Source organism: Balearica regulorum, chromosome 2, assembly GCF_011004875.1.
Source record: "Balearica regulorum gibbericeps isolate bBalReg1 chromosome 2, bBalReg1.pri, whole genome shotgun sequence".
Classification (NCBI taxonomy): domain Eukaryota; kingdom Metazoa; phylum Chordata; class Aves; order Gruiformes; family Gruidae; genus Balearica; species Balearica regulorum.
The window spans coordinates 65,126,617-65,148,929 of NC_046185.1; the positions used below are offsets into that span (position 1 = coordinate 65,126,617).

The 22,313-nt window shown below is 41.8% G+C and overlaps 1 protein-coding gene across 2 annotated transcripts in view; it reads right to left on the reverse strand.

Annotated features, from left to right (window-relative positions):
* Nucleotides 1-2,818: 2,818 nt before the first annotated feature.
* ZNF516 (zinc finger protein 516) overlaps nt 2,819-22,313 on the reverse strand; it is a 103,177-nt gene continuing 83,682 nt past the window's right edge. For both annotated transcript variants that reach the window (XM_075744559.1, XM_075744558.1), the window contains 4 exons: nt 16,033-17,502; nt 10,978-11,082; nt 10,009-10,076; nt 2,819-3,454 (listed from right to left, as the gene is read on the reverse strand). In XM_075744559.1, coding sequence (XP_075600674.1) covers nt 3,395-3,454; nt 10,009-10,076; nt 10,978-11,082; nt 16,033-17,502 — 1,703 coding nt within the window. In that variant the 3' untranslated portion in view covers nt 2,819-3,394. The remainder of the gene's footprint in view (nt 3,455-10,008; nt 10,077-10,977; nt 11,083-16,032; nt 17,503-22,313) is intronic.

Genomic DNA, 22,313 nt, shown 5'->3' on the forward strand with positions numbered 1-22,313 from the left:
CTAGTTTTTTTCATGTAAGCAGAGTCTTCGATAGGACGGGGGCAGCAATTTACGCTAAGGCTCTTCACTACAGACTTTTAAGTGGTTTTGAAATACAAAACTAAAAACTGTTTTGGCTAATTTGCTTTCCGTTTTGCAGTATGTACCGATTTATTCATAGCATTTTTGACAGAAGGAATTTCAAGAATGCAAACAGCATGATGGCAATGTAGTAGCTGATTAGCTCCGTGGAAAAAGTTTCTCCAAAGTTCGATTTTCGGTCAGTGCGCAACATTCAGGATACAAAAATACTCTGGCAAGGGAGGTCTTTCACTTTAGCTATAATAAAAAAAAGATCTTCTACACTTTAGCTATAACAAACCCCACAAAAAAACAGAGAGAGGGAGAGAGAAAGAGAGAGAGAGATGGCAGATACACTGAGAACCTGCAGCATAGATAATCAAACCCTTTATTGTCTAAGTTACATTAGACTTGCAACACCATAAAAACCTGTTAAGAAGAAGAAACAGTAGATTGGTAGAGGTAGTAGAAAGTCCCTGTAACAGTCATAAAAGGGCTTTACAGGAGCGTGTCATGCCAAAAAAAGTTATCACGTTGCTTAAAAGAGCTGATCAAAGCCCATTGACTAAATAAATAAAGAACACGACTCATTTTAAATACTATGGCCTAACTAAAATAACAAATCAATACAATACAAAGATAAAGAAGAAAATAGAAATCGTGGGATTCGCTTCTGAAAACAGATGGGTTTAAGGTTGGTTTTCCCCCACCCACTCTTATTTCTTGTTTAATTAAGTGAAAATCTCATTTCTGTGCTATACACAGCATATAATTATTTAAACTGATTTCGCCTACTGTTGTTCTTCATGGAGCTAAATTATGATTGTAAACTTTGCTGATTAGTACCCTGGTAATGGCAGTGACAGCACTAGCTTCTCTGTCAGAGATTCTGGAAGAAAATCTCCAGAAAGAAGCTTTTGGCTCTAAATATTAACTCAGATTTTCTAGATCAGCTCGCCAAAAAATACAATTGGAAAAAAAAAAAAAAGAAAAAAAAAAGAGAAATTACAAATGTACACTACACTTTCATGCCATTGTGGGTACAGAAGAGTTTTTAATAACTAAAACACAAACAAATAGGCTAAGCAACTAGCTTTTGTGCATTCCTGTCACCGTTACTTTCACTCATGGAAAATATGACTCAGAAAAGCAACCAAAAAAAAAGCAAAACAAAACAAAAAACAAAACCAAACCAAACCAAGAAAGCTAGTGCAAACCCAAAATGATAATCATTAAGCAACACAGCAAAATATTTCATTTTTTCTTTTTTTCTCCTTTTTTTCTTTTTTTTTTTTTTTGGTGTACAATGGAATGTGTCTATGCGACCTCCCTCAAAATAACTTCACAGAACAGTTAATTACAGTCACGTATAAGTATTTGCACAGACATTCCTAACTACACCGAGACTTACAGAGAATTCTGGTATACATCTGGTGTAATAGCATAAGGAAAAACTAGTTTAAAAAAAATACATAAGAAAGTTAATTTGCATTGTTGCAACTGTTGCAAAGTAACAAAAACTGTCAAGTAATTTAAAACAAGTAACAAGTAGTATCCAGAACCAATTACTGACTAGATTTTTTAAAAAAAGCAAAACCCCCCGCCCACCACAACTGTTAGAACAGAAAGATCACGCTTTAAGGTTTTTTCTGCTTTTTCTTTTTTTTAAACAAATCTTTGTGTCAGAAGCCCATTTCTACAAAAACAGCACTATTCCATTATTGTATTAAGTAAACTGTTGCTCTCACCTGTATTAAAGGTTAGCATCATTTCTGTACATGTAAAATTATTGCTTTTTTGAAAAATATATTTAGCATGCTAGGGATTTTTTTTTTTAATCCATTTCCTGCCTTTACAAAATGTTACACTTTAAAAAAAAAACTAGTAAAGCTTTTGCAAAAATTTTCACAGAACGTTTTCTTTCAAGGCAGCAGTAACTTTTGATAATGCATAAAATTATATGTGCAAAATCTGAAACTCTCAGAAATATTACCATCACACATAGTGTCACAGCAATAAGAAAAGAAAATATTTATATCTGTGGAATACATTTTTAATTGCTTACACTGCATGGTTTAACAACCTGTTATGTGCCACAACCCCACCTTGAAAACTTGCAGTTAAAGAGTTACTGTAGAAGAGGTATATAAAGCTTTTTTTTTTTCTTTTTTTTTCCTAACACCACCAGTGATCACCAAGTACAAACATGACACATTTATATGAACATGAACCTGCCACCACAAAAGAAGTTCCTCGTCTTTCCAAAACGTCACCGGGCCCAAGGAAGAGCGGTAGCTGGCCCGCTGAACCCAGCGCAGGAGCAGAGAGTACCTCACTGGCCCAGGGCTGCCTGAACTTGTTCACTGACACCTTTTCTCTTCTAAACATACAGATCAGCGGCATCAGACAGCTGAGCATTTTATTTTATTATTTTCTTTTTTTTTTTTTTTAAACGTGAAGACTTCCTTTGTGATCAGGTCGAAGAAAGTAGCCCTGTTACAAAAAAAGGTCCTGAGAGTAAAACACAGAAGCCCGTTTTTTTTTTTTTTCTTAGTGTTCGACTACCTTTTCTTTTCCAAAGCAGAATAGAAGCTTTTCTCTGGAAGTGTTTCAATTTCCATATTCACATACTATTAATGGTGCGCAGTCAAGAGCTAGAGCACTAGAAATGCAAGTGGTCCCCAAACTGTAATGAAACAAACCATTGCAGAATGACGGTCTTTCTCCTTAGTCCCTTTAATCCTTCATCAAGCATTGCTTTCTCAGCACCGAATGCCACCTTTTCCCCGCACCCCTCCTTCTTCCTCACTCTTTTTTTTTTTTTTTTTTAATTTGCTTTTCAGCATGACAAGCAGTGGCAGTTTCATTAATTAATACTTCTCCAGCCCTCGAATCCACTGCTGTTTTTCAAATGTATCAAATAGTCATTGTGAGCATCAGGGAGGTTTTTGTTACAGTGCTTAACTTCTTCATGCTGTCCAAATCACATAAAGTTTAATTTTTCCAGTGTCTCAAACTTCTCTTGATTAATATAGATGCCTTGTGCTGCCACAGTGCTTGCCAACTCCACTGTTTATTATAAAGGAAATAAGGAACCATGGGACTGATTAGTACGTCAATTTATATATATCTTGTGTAGCATCTTCATTTATTTTAAAATGATTAACAGCGCAGAGGCACCCCCCCTCCTCACAGAGTGCTGGTTTCAGTCTCGCGCAGCGGCTCCGGGCGAGGCGGTGGCTGGCAGGGAGGCTGCTCTGCAGCGGAGTGGGGGCTGCCGACGCTGCCCCTCGGGGTGGGGGCCGCTGGCATGGGGGGCTCCTCCGCCGGGGCTCTAGGTTCCCTTCCGGAGAGGCAGCATGTGGGCCACCTCCGCACCGCCGTGGTCTCTCCCCTGCAAGAAGGACGACACAGGGAAAAGCTCATTCTCGCCTCTGCTCCCACGCGCAACCCTCCAGCAAGCCCTGCTGGCGTTCGTTACTCTTCATTAGCATCATGTACATTCGTTTTGGCCCACCACAAGTTTTTTGGGTTGGTTGTTTGGGTGGGTTTTTTTAATCATCTCCAGCAAGACAAAGTGTGTCAGGCCCATCTAAAGTCCCTGACGGACTAGAAAAGCAAGTAACAGCAGCTGATGGAGCAGTTCAGAGAAGGCTGAGGACAAGGAGGGGAAGAAGAGGGCTCCAAAAAGCAGAATTTTGAGCTAGCCAAAAGGGGTTCATAACTAGATCAGCATTTTAAAAAGGCTGAAGTTTCAGGTCACAGAGGCAGCTAAAAGAAGAAAAACTGAATTCTTGGCAGGTCTGTCAAATGCTAAGGCAGCTTTTTTTTTTCCCCTTGTCATCTTCCTTTTATTTTTTTAGCCAATTTTCATGAATAATTACCATGTTGAAAAAAATAGCAGGGATATTCTAAAATCAAGTGAAATTAAAGATAACATCATGAATAAGTGGGAGCCTGCAGCTCCCAAGAAAAGCTTTAAAATGACATTTAGAACATCACTGTCGGAACAATGCAGTTTACAATCCTGATCCTAAAACAACATGGCAAGATTAATCTTACATAAATGCATTATCCTTAAGCTAAAGTCTTGATGAAGTGAAACAGACCATTTTAAATTAATGCAACATAAAATACGGCACCCATGTAAATTCCAAGCAAGTTTCAAGCTGTGCCTATGGCAGCCCTCGAAATAGCTAAAGAAAGCCCAGCTCTGGTTGACATAATGTATTAAGTGCATCTCTTTTGTTAATAGATTTAGAAAATTCCTAATTAAACCTGGCCCGAGATTCATGACATTTACCAGTCAAAGTTTGGTTTAAGTCGGAAAGATTTGCAACAAAATTAAAGAAAAAAAAAGCTGCTGTACAGACGGCAGTATATTTGAAATGTAGGAAACAGTAACTGAATGAGAGATGTGATAAAACTTCCTTAGTTGGATGCTGAATTTCCTGCAGTAAACCAAGAAAGATGCTTTACATTTTTGCGCGGCTGCATCATGCCTGAGAGACAGAGCCACAATTCCAGGAGGAGGCATTCATCATTAAAACATCTTGTATCGAACTGGCTCTACGTACACGGGGGAGCGCAGCGGGGTTTCGCCAAGCCAGGGGAGGAGGGAGGGAGAGAGGGGAGGGGATGGCAGGCACCTTGCCCCAGTTTCCCTGGGTAAGAACCAAAAAAAGGGGTGTAATTAGGGGAGCTTTTTGGGGATGGATAACCCATGGATCACGTGGCACCGGGGACCCGTGAAAAGGCAGATCCATCCTCCTCCTGCCTGGCAGGGAGGCGCAGAGGGGCCAGGGTGGTGGGTGGCTGGACCCCTCTGATAACACGGCTCTGCTCCCACTTTCACCGGGACACCGCACCTGAGTTTCAGGTGTGCCAAAACCCACCCAGTGGCTCACCCTCTTGTACTTGCACCAGCTCGAGGGGGCAGGCAGATTTTGAACTGGCTGATACATAGCTGGATTGAATTCTTCTTGAAGGGAAACGTTTACCATTTTAAAAAGTAGGCTTTCTTCACTTTCAGCATTTTAAAGGGGGAAACCAGCAGATTTAAGTGAAACCTATAGCTTCCATGCCAAAAGCTGCTTTCATACCAACTTCCAGGGCTTTTCACCAGTTAACAGGAAAAAAACAGTTTGCGTGCATGTTAATACATTGGAGATAAATTATCGTGTGACATTGAAATAAACTGCAATGATCAGTTTGGAGCACAGACACCACTCCAGTTTGCTGGCAAGGAGAAAGCGTTGGGGCAAGAACTGCAGCTGCTAATCCTGTCTATAACACTCAAAATTAACGGACATACAGTACATGCATATTACTCAGATGCCGGTACAGCAGCCTCCATGATTCCTTGATTGTTTGCATTATAATCTCCATATGTATGAACGAGACAAATTAGGTTGCCATTTATTTGTTCATTATCTATTATTTTGATTAATGGAATTCTTGTTCTCAGAATAACTATTTAAAAATAACATTTGCAATAATGAGGACTGAACTATTAATCATGATCTTTAGAAGGAACTCTGTAAGGAACTGGGGCAAGACATTTCATATGAACAAATGTCATAAACAGGACTTCTAACAGACAGTGCTAAAATTTCAAATGCAAAAAACCCCAAACCAACCAAACTCAGAAACCAATGGTTTAAATAACTTTTTAATCTGTCTGTTGGTTTTTTTCTCCTCCCCTTCTCTCCAAAGTTGCTTTAGGACAAGCAGGGCTCTAGTGTTGCTGGACTGTAAAAACATTAGAGGGAACAGATGCTCCCAGCCTTTCCCCAAGCTCCTTTACAATATACATATGTACACTATATATATATATATATTCGCATTTATATATATATATATATATGGAGTGTTTTCTTGATGGTTCTTTCCAATCTATCCTCCAAATTCTGACTATGCACATTTATGCTATCTCAAGTATTGAACACTGCAAGAAGTATTTTTAAATATTCACAGTGGAGAAAATTAAGGCTTATGGACTACTTAATGAAGGTGGTTTACCCCATCACACAGGACCTACTATGCACCCCTCTTTTCAGGGAAGGAGGCCCCAGAACTGTGGTGGCCACAGCTCTTTCAAAGGAAAGGATTGTCACTGCCTTCTGGCATGGGGAGAGCTTCAGCCAGGGATATGCATGATACCAACAGTTCATTTTTTTTCCTGAGCTGTAGCTTTTAATTGATTTTCTGTGAGTAAAAGGGTGTTTTTCTGGAGAGGGCAAAGGTTGGAGTTTTGGAGGTTTTGTTTGTTTCACTCACACAAAAGGCAGAGAACTTGCTGCCTCTGGCTCCAACACTGCAAATACGCTTCACATATATGTACTCTCAATTAGACAGAACTCTTCCTCGTTGCTAACCAGTAAATCACGCTTTTTGAACACCCAATTACTTGTCCTTCAAAATTTTTAGAGCATACTGTTTGACACAGCACTGATAGAGGATAAACTGTATTCCTAAAGCGGGCAAAGTTTTTATATGTTTTTTAAAATGCAGCAGCAGAAGTTAAATGCAAGGCATATGTGTATTAGAAATTGCTACCACTGCTGTCATTTTGCAAAAGCAGGCTAGAGACTGACTCCTGTGCCACTGAACGCACTTGGGATTTGGGCTTCTGGCTAGGATGTTGCAGCATCAGGCAGTGTCTCTGAAATGACCCCCTGCTTTAGGAGAGCTCTGCTTTGAGAGCTGCAGCGGCTTCAAGATTCACGTGGTCACAGGGACTCTTCCGAAGAGGAGCCAGCTTTTGTCTTGCCATGTATAAGCAATTGGAGTGTGTTCCCCGAATTCTTGCCTACTAAATCAGGTCTTTGGATGCTGCTTAGTGTATTCCAAATTAAGATACATATTCATTGTGGATAAGCAAACTTAATTATGGATATATTGGGATACTTAGCATTTATAAAAATATTCAGAATATTCAGTATGTTTAATATGGCAGCATTTCAAGAGAATCTACACAACTTTGCACAGATTGTATTGACTTGGGGTACATAATGAGCATTTTTTGTCCTTTAGACAAAGAACAGTAGCAAATATTCCAGAGTTGATGGAAATTCACTTGATGTAAAAACGTCTTTTTTTTTTTTAAGCATTCAGGTAGAAGTACAAAACCACAGAAAAAAGCATTATGAAGGAGATTAATATCTTATTTCCTACATTTTGTTTTATATTTCATTGGTGCTCATGACAAAGCATGAAACATAGCCCTAATATTATCAAAACTGGGTGTGTATGGTCTTCTTTACACACCTCTATAGGTGGCCTATTGTTCGGTGATGCTGAACACCTGCATGTCTGGTTGGTGGTTCATTACCCTGAAGTAGGTTTCTTATTTAGACACCTAAATATAGATTTAGCTGGCTCATTTTTGAAAAAGCCTGGCTGTAGACCCTATTTTTAACATGCAGAATTAAAATTATTCTGTGAGAAAACTGCTCTATAATATAGCACTGTTGTATGCTACTACACTGGGGGACTTTAAAAGCCCTACCTAACATGCTTTCATAAAGGAAACCTTTAGAGATGATCTTCTGGTTGACTACTAAAGAGAATGTGGGAACTGTGAAATACTAATGTTAATATTTTTACTCTTTAGCAGACTACTCAGGGGAAGATATTTTACCTATAAGGAGGAAACATTACGTAAAGTGAATAATTTCCACTTAACATAAAAAAAAAAAACAAACCCTTTCATTCTCAAGCTACCGTATGTGCTAACTATTGTTTCTTGCTCAGAGCATGTGCATGGCACTTCTGTAACTTGAACTGACTTTACACAGTAAACTCTCATGAATAGATCTGTCCCCAATTAAGAAATGAAATGAAGACACAGAGTGACAATGTTTAAAGTGGGAAATCATAATGTTACCAGAACGCTGCAGGCATCGTTCTCGGTGCAAGCTCATTTCTGTGCTTCTAAAAGCCTCTACAGCTGCAGGTAGAAATGAGCGTATTCCCTCCCTAACGCCCAGGGACTGTGCAGGTGGAGTCTTCTGGGGGAGCGCAAAGCCTGCTCGCCATGCGAACAAGCAAAACGGCAGACAACTGAATAATCCTAACCGACGCAGACGCTGACAAACTGAGACAAAGGCTGATACTGAGGAGGAAACAAGACAAAAGAAAGGGAACTATCTCCCGGAGAAGTGATCATACTGCAGCTTCTGTGGAAAAAACACTGACTGGCAAGAGAAAAAGTGATTCATGAAGCTAACCCCTACCCAGTATTCTGCTGTATGGAGAGATGCTGTAATTTGATCAAACACTTTGAAGACAGATTGACACGGACCGAGACTGCAGGAGCAAACTACATTTGCCGTGGGAGAAGTTAGTCAATAAATTCTGGCATGGCAGTAGTTTACAAAGACAAGATTATGAGTAAATTTATTGTGCAGTAATATAACCCGAATTACAGAAAGAGACCAGATGTGGACTGAGCTGCCACATCTCTTTTTGGATAGATTTCAGAATTTTTTTGAAATGTATTTCCAACTTTGATCTTACATTGTCTTTTTAGAGGAAAAAAGCCCAGATGCCTTCAGAATCCCATCTCAACTACACATGAGAGAAAATCATGAGCATGGAATGATTAAAGAGCATTTTAAAGATGCTTAGGTTTATTAAATCTAGATTAGTAAACCAGTGAGAACTAAAGACTAGTTGAGTTAGTTTGCAGAGCTGCAGTGTTTCACTCTGTCACATACTTCTACTGGAGAGATGTCCTTGCACAATTGTATTAGGTAAGCATCATAAGGAGAGCACATTCATCCAGTTCTCCAACTATAGCATAACTTTGCTGCTACTGTCCCACAAAAGCAAAGCAAACGCTGCCCACAGCACTAACGACTGAAGTGCTATGTCATCTCGAAAACTGAGGAGAGCTGTTGGCCACTCCTACGGCCTGATGGCAACTCAAGATACACCCGTGGCAGCGGCTGGGTTCCCCACGTAGCCTTTGGGCCAGAAAGACGCAAGTGCAACAGAGAAGGTGCTAAGAGTCTCCATGAAGGGTGCAGCTTATGAACTATGTGATGTGGTGGTGCCCAGTGAGGACGTTTACTGAGCAAGTAGAAACAAACTCCTGAACTTCACGAAGGCAGGACTAGCATGGAGATGCATTCTCAAAGCAAGGATGAAAACATCTGTGATCATTTAGTAAGAGACAGGAGGACAAGAAAAGTGCTGTAGACAAAATTAAACTAAAAACATGGATGAAAAGTGAGCGATGCTGGAGGCAGTTCCACAATGAAAGAAAACTGCCCATGAGGAGGTGTGCCCTGAAACCCACCTGTCAAGCTGAAAGATGGAGTGGAAAGATCCAGTTTATGACACTGGTCACCAAAGATGTAAGATACACGAAACAAATCCAGTTTAATGGTTTTCTATGTAACAGCTTTGTCATGTATAATTCAGAGCACTGAGAAGTGTTTGTTAAGACAGGAAACACTGTATACTAGAAATGGGAAAGCACACCACCACACAGAGTCCACAGAAAGTGGAAGACGAGAGCCTTTCAAAGGCCAGGCACTGGGTATCAGGGTACGAATAGTCTTCAGAAAAATACAGACTACGCGTTAATTGCATTGTTGCAGCAGAAAATGTGTTAGTTGTAAAAGCAAATTATTTCCAGGAATTCTTTATGTACTATCTCACTATTACGTATCACTGCACATTACAGAGTTACCTATCCCACCCACTCCCCAGTAAGCCAGTAACATGTTTATTTAAACACTAACTACCTGCTCTACAATTAACTGACTCTATACAACAGACTTTGATAAAACACTTAAAAAATTTAAGAGCTAAAAATCAAGCAACACTATTATTATTTATACATGTTATAAAATAGCGCTTTAGTGATGAGTATCACTGTGCAACTTCTTCCCAGCTACCACATTAAAAACCAAACATCCAATTAATTGTAAAACATACTTGTTTTGGGGCATCTGCGGAGGTGGTGTGAACTTCAGTACCTCGGAGTCCATTAGACTCAAATACCACTGTGGGAACAAGGGGGCTTGTTAACAGATGAACATTCAAGCTTCGTTAGTGTGTGTACATTATTTGAGACCATTACAGATTAACCACGTTCAAAAAAAGACACCAGCTACTAGCCTGTGGCCGGAAAATACCAATTTACCGTAACACTTACTGTAAGAGAGTGTGCTAATGGCAGCCTAGGGCCACTGCCCTTTTTAATTCAGACTTCAGCGCTGAAGAAAGCAATCACTGACAACATTAATTATCAGTATATGTGTAAAGGGACCCTCTTCTTGCATTACTTACCATTTGGCCTCTGTCATTTTGCATCAGACTGGCTTATGTACGCATCATTCACACTTTTCAGGAGGAACCCGCTAGTCTCACTGTCTCATGCAATGCTCAGGAGGTTTCTCGACACCGGTGGCTTTAGTCTCCTACAGCCTCAACCACAGACCGTGCCATGTTAATAATGGCTGGCAGGGATTCCCCATTTTAGGGCTGACCGGTCTGCGCTAAAATCTTGTCTCCCGCAAAAACGTTCCTGTCAACAGCAACGATGAGGCAAAACAAAGCCTTATGTTCTGCTGAAAGGGGTACTTTGATTTCAATTTGTGCTGGTGGCAACAGAATTCATTAGCATATTCATTTCTGAGTACCCTACTCTCTAATTAAAATAAAACATTTGCAAACAGACTTATCTTAAATGCATTGCAATTTTATGGAGTTCGGGCGGGGATCAGGTAAGCAATATCCGGAGAACAAGAGCAATAGTCGTAAAAATAAAAAACCTGTCTATTAGATTTAGGTACTGGAATTACTTAGGTTAACACGGTATGTGAAACGTAATTCTCGGCGTTTTGTTAGCTGGATGCGAAAGCAGGCAAGCGGGAAAGGGAGAAAGCAAGTGTGAAAAGGTACCTGCGTGGGACCTCTGATGAGTCCTGAGGTGACTGGGCTGGGTAAAGCATTTTCCACATTCTCTGCAGACACAGTCTCCTTGGCGTGTTTGCGTCCTGAGCATCCCTGTAGTCAGGAGGGAGGGAGGGAGGAGGGGGTGGGGGGGGGAGAGGAGAGAGGAAAGTTGAGAAGAAAACATTATGCCAGAAGAAAACATCATTAGTATGTCTAATGTGTCATTATGTGAGGCTACCTTCAGGCCCTGGATGACAACTGTCAGCCTTCATCTAGGCACTGGCTGACAGGCCAGGCACACACAGGACTGCAAGAATGCATAAATTACATTGAATTAAAAAATGCTCCCCATGATGTGCCCGCACCAGGACTGGCATGTCAGGTGTGCGCTTTTCAGAGCAGCTGGATCCACTTCTCAGCCATCACCCAGCTTTGTCAAGCAGTACATCAGGCAAATCAAAGTGACTCCAGCGTGGCAGAGACAAGTCACATGGATAATAGGAAGTGAGTAGGACCAGAGCCCGACTGTCCCCCCCGGGCGGCAATACCTCAGAGACAAATGCAGAGCGAGCGGAGCCATCACAGACTGATCAAACCTTTCGCCCCTGCCTACCTGCCTGCCGGTGCTGCTTTGACCCTGGACCTCTGAGGCACAGACGAAAGACATCTGTGAATGAAAGTGTCATTCCGGACATTTTGAGCTGGTAGCAGCGCAGCAGCCTTCCCCCAGCCCTGGGTAAACATGTTTTCTAGGCCATTAGCATTTGTGGAAAACCGCTCAAACCTCTCCTTTTTCTCCAAAGGTCAGTTTACAGCATCTGACTTAAAGGGCTGGTCTTTGTCTTTTTGCTGCTGATCAAAAAAGACACATTTGACTTTTATTGGGCTTTTTATTATTAAATAAAAAATATGTTTGAACATCATCTTTTCTATTTTGGTAAAACACCCTCCTCGGCAAGAAAGAGTTGATGTTTCCATTTGCCACTGGAATACTTTGGCTTTTACAGAAATTCTCAGGGGATTGTCAGTGGAAGTGAAGTTTCAGCTTTTCTTTCATCTCCCCCCCGCCCTGCCCTGTTACAGCATTTAAAAAGAATAAAATTGTGAACAAAAAAGTGGTAACAAAAAAAACCCCCACAACTGAAAAATCAACTGCAGGATTCCAGAGGGCTCATCCGAAATACAGATGCAATACCTGAAAACGAATGGAAAAGAAGATGGGCTGCCATTTACTCTACTAGTACGGCACCAAGTGTACTGTGATGGTTTTTACCGCAGCATATACTGAAAAGAAATGTCTGGCTGCAAAAAAACCCCACCTCAACCCACTCACAAATTGTTTTCTCTTTTCATAATAGCACCTCCTGCAGATGGCAGCACAGTCTGTATAATGTAGCTGAACACGCTCACTCCCAACAGTTCAGTTCCTGGCAGTCAAATATAAGATCATGATTTAGGGGCGAATCCAGATCACGTATACCCACGCACACACAAATGAAAAGAAGGAAAAAAATAAAGAAAAAAATCACATAAATTTCAATGAGAGCTTCACTGTCCCATAATGAAACGGATTTGCCTTCTAAGGCAGTCAAGATTAAAGTAGATTTTCTGGTCTGTTACTGGCATTTTCCCCTCACTGGCCAGAACTACAGCTGCAAGCTCAAAAGCAAAGCTGAGGGAAGCGTGTTCAGGGACCAGACGTGGCCTTTGCCAGACTGCTGTGCTGCCCGCCGGACAGGCAGGGACAGGCAGAACAGGGCTCTGCTACTGACAGAGCAGCTCCCATGGAGCCCGGAAGACCTGGGTTCTTCAGGTGGTTTTCCGCCACCTCTAGAAAGACACTTAATCTCTCTATACTGCAGGTCTCCCTCTGTGAAAGGTGAATACGTTTGTCTCAGCAGCCATTACGGGCCAGGTGCGACAGCCTTCATGGACGCACTGCTCCCACTTGACCCGTGGATGAGGGAAGGTTGAGGATGCTGTTGTAAGCCAAGGTAGACTGTACAAACACTGAAGGTAGGCAGGTTAGGACTTTCATCTAACCCCTCCCTGGCACTCACTTTATGGTAATTATTTAAAAAGCAGGTGGAAAAAAATGGTTTGCCTCCAGGTATATTTGCCATTGTTGCATTTCCACAGGAGCACCACAAAAGGCTTTGGATAGTTCAGAGCTTTGAGCGATGGGCATCATTGCCACAAGGCAATGTCCCTATGAGTCATCACCAAGGTTATCCTGTACGTGAACAAAAGAGGGTGGATGACTACAAGTGTGAGCAAATTCAGGTAAATGAACGTGACTATCTGAATGGGAGGTCCCATTCAAAGCTGTTCTCAAAGGGGCCCCAGGGAAAGAGTGCATCTGCTGCCATAACCTATCCTTTCCTAATATGATGATTCATGTATATACTATGAAGAAAATAAATAAAAACTACTAAATATAACAACCAGATTCTCTCTATAAGTGTTTGGGAAGACTGAGCAGTGTGAAACAAACCTAGCCTAGCCGCAGCAAGCTTTGTGTTTGCAGCTGTCTCACAACAGTATGTACAACTCTCTTTTCCAAGGACACACTGGAATAAACACAAATGTAAAAGGATCCTAGAAATAAATCCAGCCACTCTAAAGGAAGTTGAACACTGCACTACTGTACACTAAAATATTCTAGCGTGATCCAAGATGAGGTCGTCTACCAAATACCCAAGTAAAGTCTATTGGGAACATTCAATTGGGAGAAAAAAAAAAAAGACAAATAGTATATCTAAGTGGGATTTTGGGTTGTCCTTTATGTCATGATTGCCACGTTCACACTGCCATATTAAGACTAAATTATATGATGCATACTGACTCAGAGGGCTCGGTCTACAGCCATGCGTTATTTCAGACAAGGTTCATTTACCCTCCTCTACTCGCAGTTGGTAGAATCTCATTCCTTTCGCTTGCAGCAGCTTTTTATTTTAGTGCTATGAAAAACAGCCATCATGCCAATAGGTTTGGAGAACCATCAGCAACGTGGAAGTTGTATATAAAATGAAGACAAGCTACATAAAATAAGAGGTTTCAAATCCTGAAAACCTGATTGCTGTAAAACACTCGGAATGAAAGAAGAGATTTCAAAGCAGAGATGGGCACTAAATAACTTCCAGTTAAAGTGTCTCTGGAAATCACTGCCCAGCAAAAAACACTTTTGGCAATAAAATCCCTCTTTTAAAAAGCAAGTAAACAGAGACCTCCTTGGAAACCCTGCCCCTACTTTACTTTGCCCCAACAGTCCCCATGGTTTTTCTGGTGCCTGCATTCACTAAGCCAGCTTCTAGTTCCTGGCTTTTACTGTTTCTCTCGATCCCTCTTAACACGACTGGGAGCTCACTGGATCAGTAAGACTTCTCTGAGTAGGCTGCTACAATGTAATAGTAAGTAATACCAAGGAGGGCCCCAAGTGAAGGTACCCAAGTTGATGGTGGAACAATTAACTGGTACCTAGAGCAGGAAGCAGGCAGAGAGAAACTTTATACAACATTCCTAGGCACTGGGATGGCAAAAGCAAAGTCAGGTGGACAAAGGTACACTGACCCAGTAGTTTTAGAAACTGAGCACATCCTCCTCTGCTTCCTTAACAAAAACTAGGAGCCTGGTGTTAGTTACATTAATCATGCAACCTCTAAGCACCTGCAAAACCATCTATTCAACAGTAATAAATAACAGGCGGCTCCTGTGCAGCATTACTTCTTAAATGATTGAGCAAAACTGACAACGGAGTGGCTTAAAGGTACACCTCATGGAGTATTTCAGATATAGATTTTGCCTTCCTGTCTTCTCCAAAAGGCCTTCCACCAAGACCTGACCAAACACTACGGCTCCTTCCTTGCCCCACAGCTGCCAGAGCAGTCAACTCGCACACACCTTCTGGGCACTAGACCATAGCTGCCCTTAGACTACTAGCTTCCAAATGTCCTGGGTTTCATCCCACTTGCAAAATAGGGTCACAAGCTCCATTTCACACATGCTTTTGACAAAACAGCATTATGTCTGGTGAGGACACTAGAACACCAGTCTGGAATACGTGCTTTTTCCATGTGGAGTTCAGTTCTTGCACAACTTCTACAAAGAGAAGAAGCATATAAAAAAATGTGATGGTTTACAAATGGTGAGAGCTGTGACTATGGCTTCCCCCCTCCACCACTCCCCAGACACACACCTCCATCTCAAGAGTAATAAATCAGTTTGATTTTCAGTATCCACTGAAACAAGCTAATTCTGGCACATGATCAGCAGAGTATGGTTTCAAATGCAAATACACAGGCTCCTTTTTTCTTTTTTTTATTTCCTTCTTTTTACGTGGCAGTTGACTGGCAAGAGACAGAAGGAGAGCTCCGATATTTTTTTTGGTCCCTGAACTTTTAAACTGGCTATTTGCACAACTGCCTTTCCTGCTTATGTGAATTAGCAGACACATATTCAGCCCTACCTCTTTTTAATTATAAACATACACACAGATCAAAAGAATCATTTGAAATATACCATAGCAGTCTTTGATATGGACAGGGAAGATCTTAAGACTTTTGGCAAGAAAGACAAAGGACACTGACAAGTGATTATCTCTCTCTGTTGTTGGAAGACTTGTTTGCAGACAAAATGGAACAAAACCTCCAAAATAACATCACAGATAAGCCCCAGTGGATGTTTATTTTGCCCGAAGCAAAAAGATGATGATGCGTGCCAGCAGCAGCATATCAGGGGGTTCTTCGTGTGACAGCACATCTGCGTAACTTTAGCCTGCTTGAAGCGAGGGGACAAAGGAACTGTAATACTCCAGGTGGAACCAGATACATTTAACCTGCAACAGAAATGTCACACAGTGCACGAGGGGGGATGCTGCATTGTTAGAGATCAGTAAACAAACCTATTCAAGCCTATCCAGAAATGATAAAAACAATGAGCTTGTAATCCCAACCATTAAAGGGAGAGAAGGAAGAAACTGTGAAACAGCGTGTCGTGGCTCCAAACGAAGCAGGAACAAGCAAGCCACGTCCTCAGCTATGGAAGGGCTTGTGAAAATCTTACCTGTGTGATCCAGGACAGGGCTGTTGGCACTGCAGGTTTGGTACAACGAAGCAAGGTCCTTTGGAATGTATGTTTTAAAGATATTTAAAACGTCCAAACGTTTCTCATGACCATCTGATCCCAGATCCTGTTTGCTGGAGTGTAAAGCCGGAGAAACTCCCGTGCCACCAGGCTGGGGCTGCAGCAAAGGACTCGCTCGTGCTACTGCTGTGCAGTTTGCCAATGTCCTCATCTCATTCCCAGCCTTCATGTGAGACTCCCTCTGAGGCACCAATGGCTCTTCATGTTTAGTGTACTGCTCGCTTTTACACAGCGGATGATACTGTGGTGGTGGGCTGAATTTGGCCTTCATGGAGTCGGATGCACAGTGCTTACCTGGAGGGGCAAAACTAGTACTTCCTTGGGGAACCATGTACTTTTCCACTTGCTTACTGTTGGTGGCCTGTGTGCTAGGCCTGGATATGACTGTCTGAGTAGGCGTTACGCTTCTGCCATAGGCTCCCATTTGCAAAAGTTTGGAATTTGCTTCATATTTACTTTTTTGTTGTGCCGCTATGCTGTATTGCTCCTGGGAATGGTTTAACTTGGGCTCCCTGTACCCATCCAGACCTGATAAGCGTGGACCACAGTGGCCAAAGGCATGACCGTCTTTTGACTGATGCGTACTCCCAGACTTCGCAGTCATCCCGACAGAAAGAGAGCTGCTTTTGGAGCCTGGCAATGCACTTGGCACTTGAGTGCGCATAAATCTGGCAACAGGCAAAGGCTGACATTCCTTACCACCAAGAACAGGAGGGGGGCCAGTACGTCCAGTCCTTGCCAGGTTGTTTTTAATACTCTTGAATCCGTTCTGTTGAACCCAAGGGGGGACCATGGAGTTACAGCTGATTTTGTGCAAAATTCTTTTGTGCATCCACAGAACTTCAGGATAGTAGGTCTTGTGACTGCAGAAGGGACACGGGTAGACAATTAAAGCAGCCTGCAAGGATGTATTCAGATTTTTATTGCATGAATTATCCCTTGTTGATTTTTCACTCAAATCAAGTGGAACTACCACTTGAGCTTCAGCACCTTTTTCTAGCAGAGGATGCTCCCTGTTTAAGTCTAGCAAATTTTCTCTAGTGTGACTAGCCTGCACTTCAAGTGACGTTTTCAAGTCCATGACCATGTTTGTAGACGTCTGGCCCACACCTGAAGCAAAGCTAGCAATGCGACTGGAGCAAGGAAGCCCTTGGCTGTGGTGAAATGCTGGCATCTTTATATCTACAGAAACTTTTAGATCTTGGTATTTCGAAAAGGGCTCCTTGATGACACTTTCCATTGCTGACACCAGGGCAGGGATTTCTGGTTTTGATTCCCTGGCCTCATTTTCTCTGGCGTTGCGGCTTCCCAGCTTTGGGAGTTCATCCAACTGAGACGCTACCATCGGGGTCTTCTCTTCAGAAAAGTTGCAGCGGTATGGCTTTTCATCTGAATGGGACAAACAAAAAAACCATCACAGTCATTTTATGCAGAAAGGAGCCTAATAGAGCAAAATTCAAGATTAGAATAAGATAGCAGGAGAAAAAGCAAACTTTGGTATTAGTATCATAATGACATGCTACAGAGTAAATTTACTGTATAAGCAAGAAAATCTTGAAATAAGACACAACAGCTCAATTTACTTTTAAAGATGACTGTGAAGTCTGATAAACTCTCTAATGCTGCATCTTCATGACATTTTGAAGAAAGACCAATTCAATAATATACCCATGTTAAAATTTTGGGACTGCAAGAAAAATAAACAAATATGCAACCATTTAATGCTTTAACAAAAGCAAAGATAATGGAGCCAGATAAGACTAACCTAGTTAAAGATCTGTCAGCACTTCCATTACAAGTCCCTACTTCCAAAGGGTTTATAACTCAGCAATAAAAATTGGCTCCATGTGGAGATCAAGTATATAAGCAGGTACGGCATACAGAATAAATTGCTCACTTAAGAGGGACTTTTGCAGTGGCCAAGTATAAAAGATGAGTTACAGAGGATGTAAATTTTGAATTTTCCATCCGTTAGTTTAAAGCAGATACTTTTTTTTTAACATACTTTTACATTTGAGTCAAACTTTAGGAAAATTTTATGACCGCTCGATCCACTGAGAGATAAGGAATTCAACATTTTCAGCCATTTAGATTACAGAATTCAAACCAGACTTTCGATTCTTCCCATTTTCTTCTTTGCTTCTCAGCTCTCCAGAGTAAATTTATCTACCTAACACATGTCCTGGAAAGGGAACATACTGGGCAGTAATTAAAGCCGTTTAGAGGGAAAGAGAAGAGTAGGATTTGTTTTCCTGGGAGCACAGCTACCTTTGCCCGCTCTCCCGATGCCGATCTCTCAGAGCTGCTGATGAAGCCGTTGAATCTCTCCAAATCAGCTCAGAAATCAATTCCACAGAGATTTTCATCACAGCAGTAATGCTTACTGCACTGAATCCACTTAACATGTAACTCAATTGAATCATCTGACAAACTTTCAGTTTCAATTAACATGCAGTTAATTAGCCACTGCCAGGCAAGTGCAAGGAGACCATGCTCCATCTAAAATGTCACCAGTCCAAAGTGATCACTGTATCCATAGGAGGGGTGAGAATGGGAAAGGAGCGAACTGCTCGGGAGCTGCATATCCTCTCGCATCAACTCATAAAAGCCAATGCTTCAGAAAATCAAGCGCTGTTTGTTAACGTAGTGCAATGCCACGGGCATTATTCTGCACAGTGCAATGGAAGAAGCATGTCTTCCACTGGAGTTTCACTGCAAATAAAGTCTACTTAGCCTTGCCTTCAACTCAAGCAAAAAATTCTTAAGCTTTTGTTTAATTCAAGGTAATTAGGTTAAAAATAACCCATAGATTTGCAGCCTTACAGGGCTGAGTGCTCACTCTGCTAAGATCATTTTCCTTTCAAACTCTCTAAGCGGGTAAATTCAGGGGGAAAAAAACCCCCACAATCCAGAAACTTATTTTTCCTGTGTTGCAGGGGGCAAGGCTTTGGGAAAGCACATGCCCAGCACTACTAGCCAAATTTACAGTTTGAAACAAAGACACTGCATGCAGCGGTGAAATCTGACACTGCACATCTGTGTTATTTTCAAAGCACATCTGTCAAAGCCCAAAATATTTGTGCTCTTAAATAAGATTTTAAGGCTTGTCTTTACGATCACAAGGAGTGGCTCCTTTGATCATCGTAGTAAATAATAAAGCAAAGCAAAAACAAATCATTTGGTCACAGCAGTACTCAGCAGAGACTGAACCAACCTACTGGCTAGGCTGAGCAGAGCGGGCAGAGGAGGGAGGTGTGGGACCCCCACCAGCCCCGCTCTCACTCTGGGGGCCTGCAGAGCTAGGAGGCTCCAGCCACTCCTTGGTCCACCTGCACATCAGCAGACACCCACGAGTCCCAGGTTGCTTTGTGTACCTCAGATGCTCCTTTGATGCTTTCTGATTTGGTCAAAATCTACATACCGTGCTGTTTCAGCGAAGAGGACAAAGTCAAATAGACTGTGAGGTGGCACGGATTAGGTCTGGGCTTGGTTTTAAGTCTGGACTGTTCAGTTTAGGTCTGTACTTGGGGAGGGAGGGAGGAGGAGGAAGCAGAGAGACAGACCACAGTCCTGTGCACCCCAATAACCATGGGTATAAAGCCTGGGACTGTAAAGCTCCATTGCTTTAGTGCAGCCATCAAAGAGAAAGGGATTTTCCAGGTGGAAAATGTAGCACAGAGCGGGAAAACGATGAAGGCGCTTCTGACGTCTATCTAGGCCTGCAGTTGTCACAATGCTGCAGGCATATGCTGTCAGTACAATATATGAAAATTTGTAAGGTTATTACAAAACGTAGCTTCTAACATCTCTTCATAGCATCTTGCTAGATTCAATTCCTCTCGTGTTTCACACGAACAGTATTGAACATACTAGGAATAATTTTAAAAGCTTAGATCAGGAGCCTCAATAGCAATATTTGTGTTAATTGCTCAAGCTGCACTTCTAGCAAAAAAAAAAGAACCCAAACCAAAACCACACCCCCACTTCACCAGCACAAAGCACAGCCTAAGCTTCTACCTAGCCCCATCCTGCTCTCCTCCATGGACCCGACACTCCAGATACCAACACCCAGGCTGAACCGCTGCCAGATGCCATCATCCCCATCGTGGGTGGTGGTCCCAGCTGGGCTGCGAGCAGGGAGAAAAAGCTGGGAGCAGGGAAGAGGGGATGCAGGCCTGAGCAAGAAGAGACGATATGCAACCCAATAATACAAGCAGAGCCTTTTTAGGAAAATAGATTAAATTTATTTCTGCCTGCTCCCAGCCGTTTGCCCCAGCTGAAAAGGGGTACTAACAATCCTTTTAAATCACTGGTATAAAATATTGCTCTAACCAGCGCAGTGCAGGCATTACTGTCACCAGAAACTTTCAAGATTTTATTATGGCCAGGTCAAAGCAAAAAGCCATGAATGGGATGCCTTTTGCATGATCTCCAGGGACTATAACTCACATTCACCATTGTAAGAGTTCTTGACTAAGCATGCTCTCACTTTTTCTCCTACAGATCCTGTCATCTCCTCACGTTTGTCTCAATTCTTTTGTTTCTTACCAAAAATGGCCATTTACCTGTTGCACTTAAGAGTGAGAAAGATCCTTTTACCACATCCCTAAAGTGTTACAGTTTTTCTGTGTGATGGATACCCATCCAACAGTTGAAGCAGACAAATTTTACAAGGTGCACAGCCAGGAGATGGCTGCTGATGCCATCTTGTGCCTTCAGTTTAGCCGTAGCTTCAAGTACCGATGGCATGGCAGACTGCAGAAGAACAAAGCAGGACAGCACGGAACACTTAACTATAGGGGAAGCCACAGTCTACAAACACAGGAACATTCAGGGATTCAACCAGTTCTTCAGAAATATATCTAATTGCCATCACTTAGTTATGTATCTGACATGGGCAGATAAAAGTGACTCCCCTTCTCCCCACACACATCCCTCTTCTCTTTCTCCCCCTCACATGCATAAACCCCACTTGCTTCCTCCCCAGCTCTCTTTCTCCAGAAAACTGAACTTCAGAACGGGCCGCCCAGCTGTTTTAATTCATGAGGCTTCCTATAAAGTAAACCAGGCTACAAGCCCGAGGACAATGAAACCATGATTTCTATTCAGAAGAGCAGAACAGGCTAGAAATTGGCCCCTTTTCTGGCTAGCATTACAGCACTAGGAGTTGAAGGAAAAAGAGCAGATGTGATGTGTTTGATTTTTAGTAAACATTTGATAGTGATTTGCACTTTGAGATGAATGCTGTGGCTCAATTTGAAAACTGGCTGCAAATAAATCATGATAAAAGCAAAGGATAACAGTGGAAGAAGGTGCAATATTGCAAAGATCTGTATTAGGTCCTATTTCACTTGGTATTTTCTTTAATGATCCAGAAGAGACTCTAGACAGCATGCTAACTTAAATCTCCAGGAAATATCGTATTCAAAGGAGCTGCAAAAATAACGTGGACAAGGAAATAATGCACAGGGACTTAGAGAGAATAAAAATGCAGCCTGAAAATAATCAAATGAGATTCATTCTGGAAAAAAGCAGGCTAAGACAAGTGAAGGGAAACAATCCAAAAAAACCCATGCAGTGGGAGAGTGAAATCTGGAAAGCAGCAATGTTGAAAATAACAGATGTTACAATAGATGGCAAGTTAAATATGAGTGTACCAGGTGAGGTTCTTCAGCTTAGCTTTCACAAATAAGTGTACACATTATAAAAATACAAATAAAACTACCCCTCTGAAGAAGACACATGATGGCCATGCTGGTGACATTATTTTTTGTATATATATACACACATATATATAAAACAAAATATATATATCATAGTAATGGGTAATATGTAAAAGTCCATAGTAAGCACAATACAATGGGACATGGCAAGGGAAAAAAGGCAAAAATCAGGTTTGCAGCAGAAAATCAAGGTCTTTTATCCTGTGAAAGGGAGGTCCAACACAAATACTCAGTGCCCCCAGAATACGTATGCAGATCTGCAAATACAGACAAGTCAGAAGGAGTTCACAGAACTGCAACAGGGAAGTAACCAGCCAAAAAATAAATGAAGAGTTAAGTGTCCCTCACATGGCTGAGGTAAGATGGGAGGGTGACAGGCCAACACCTGCAGCCTCCCTAGGAGCGCCAAGCTCCAAGAGAGAATTATGTCATCCTGAGCACTGGAGTCTATCACAACCATCAGATATAAATGCATGC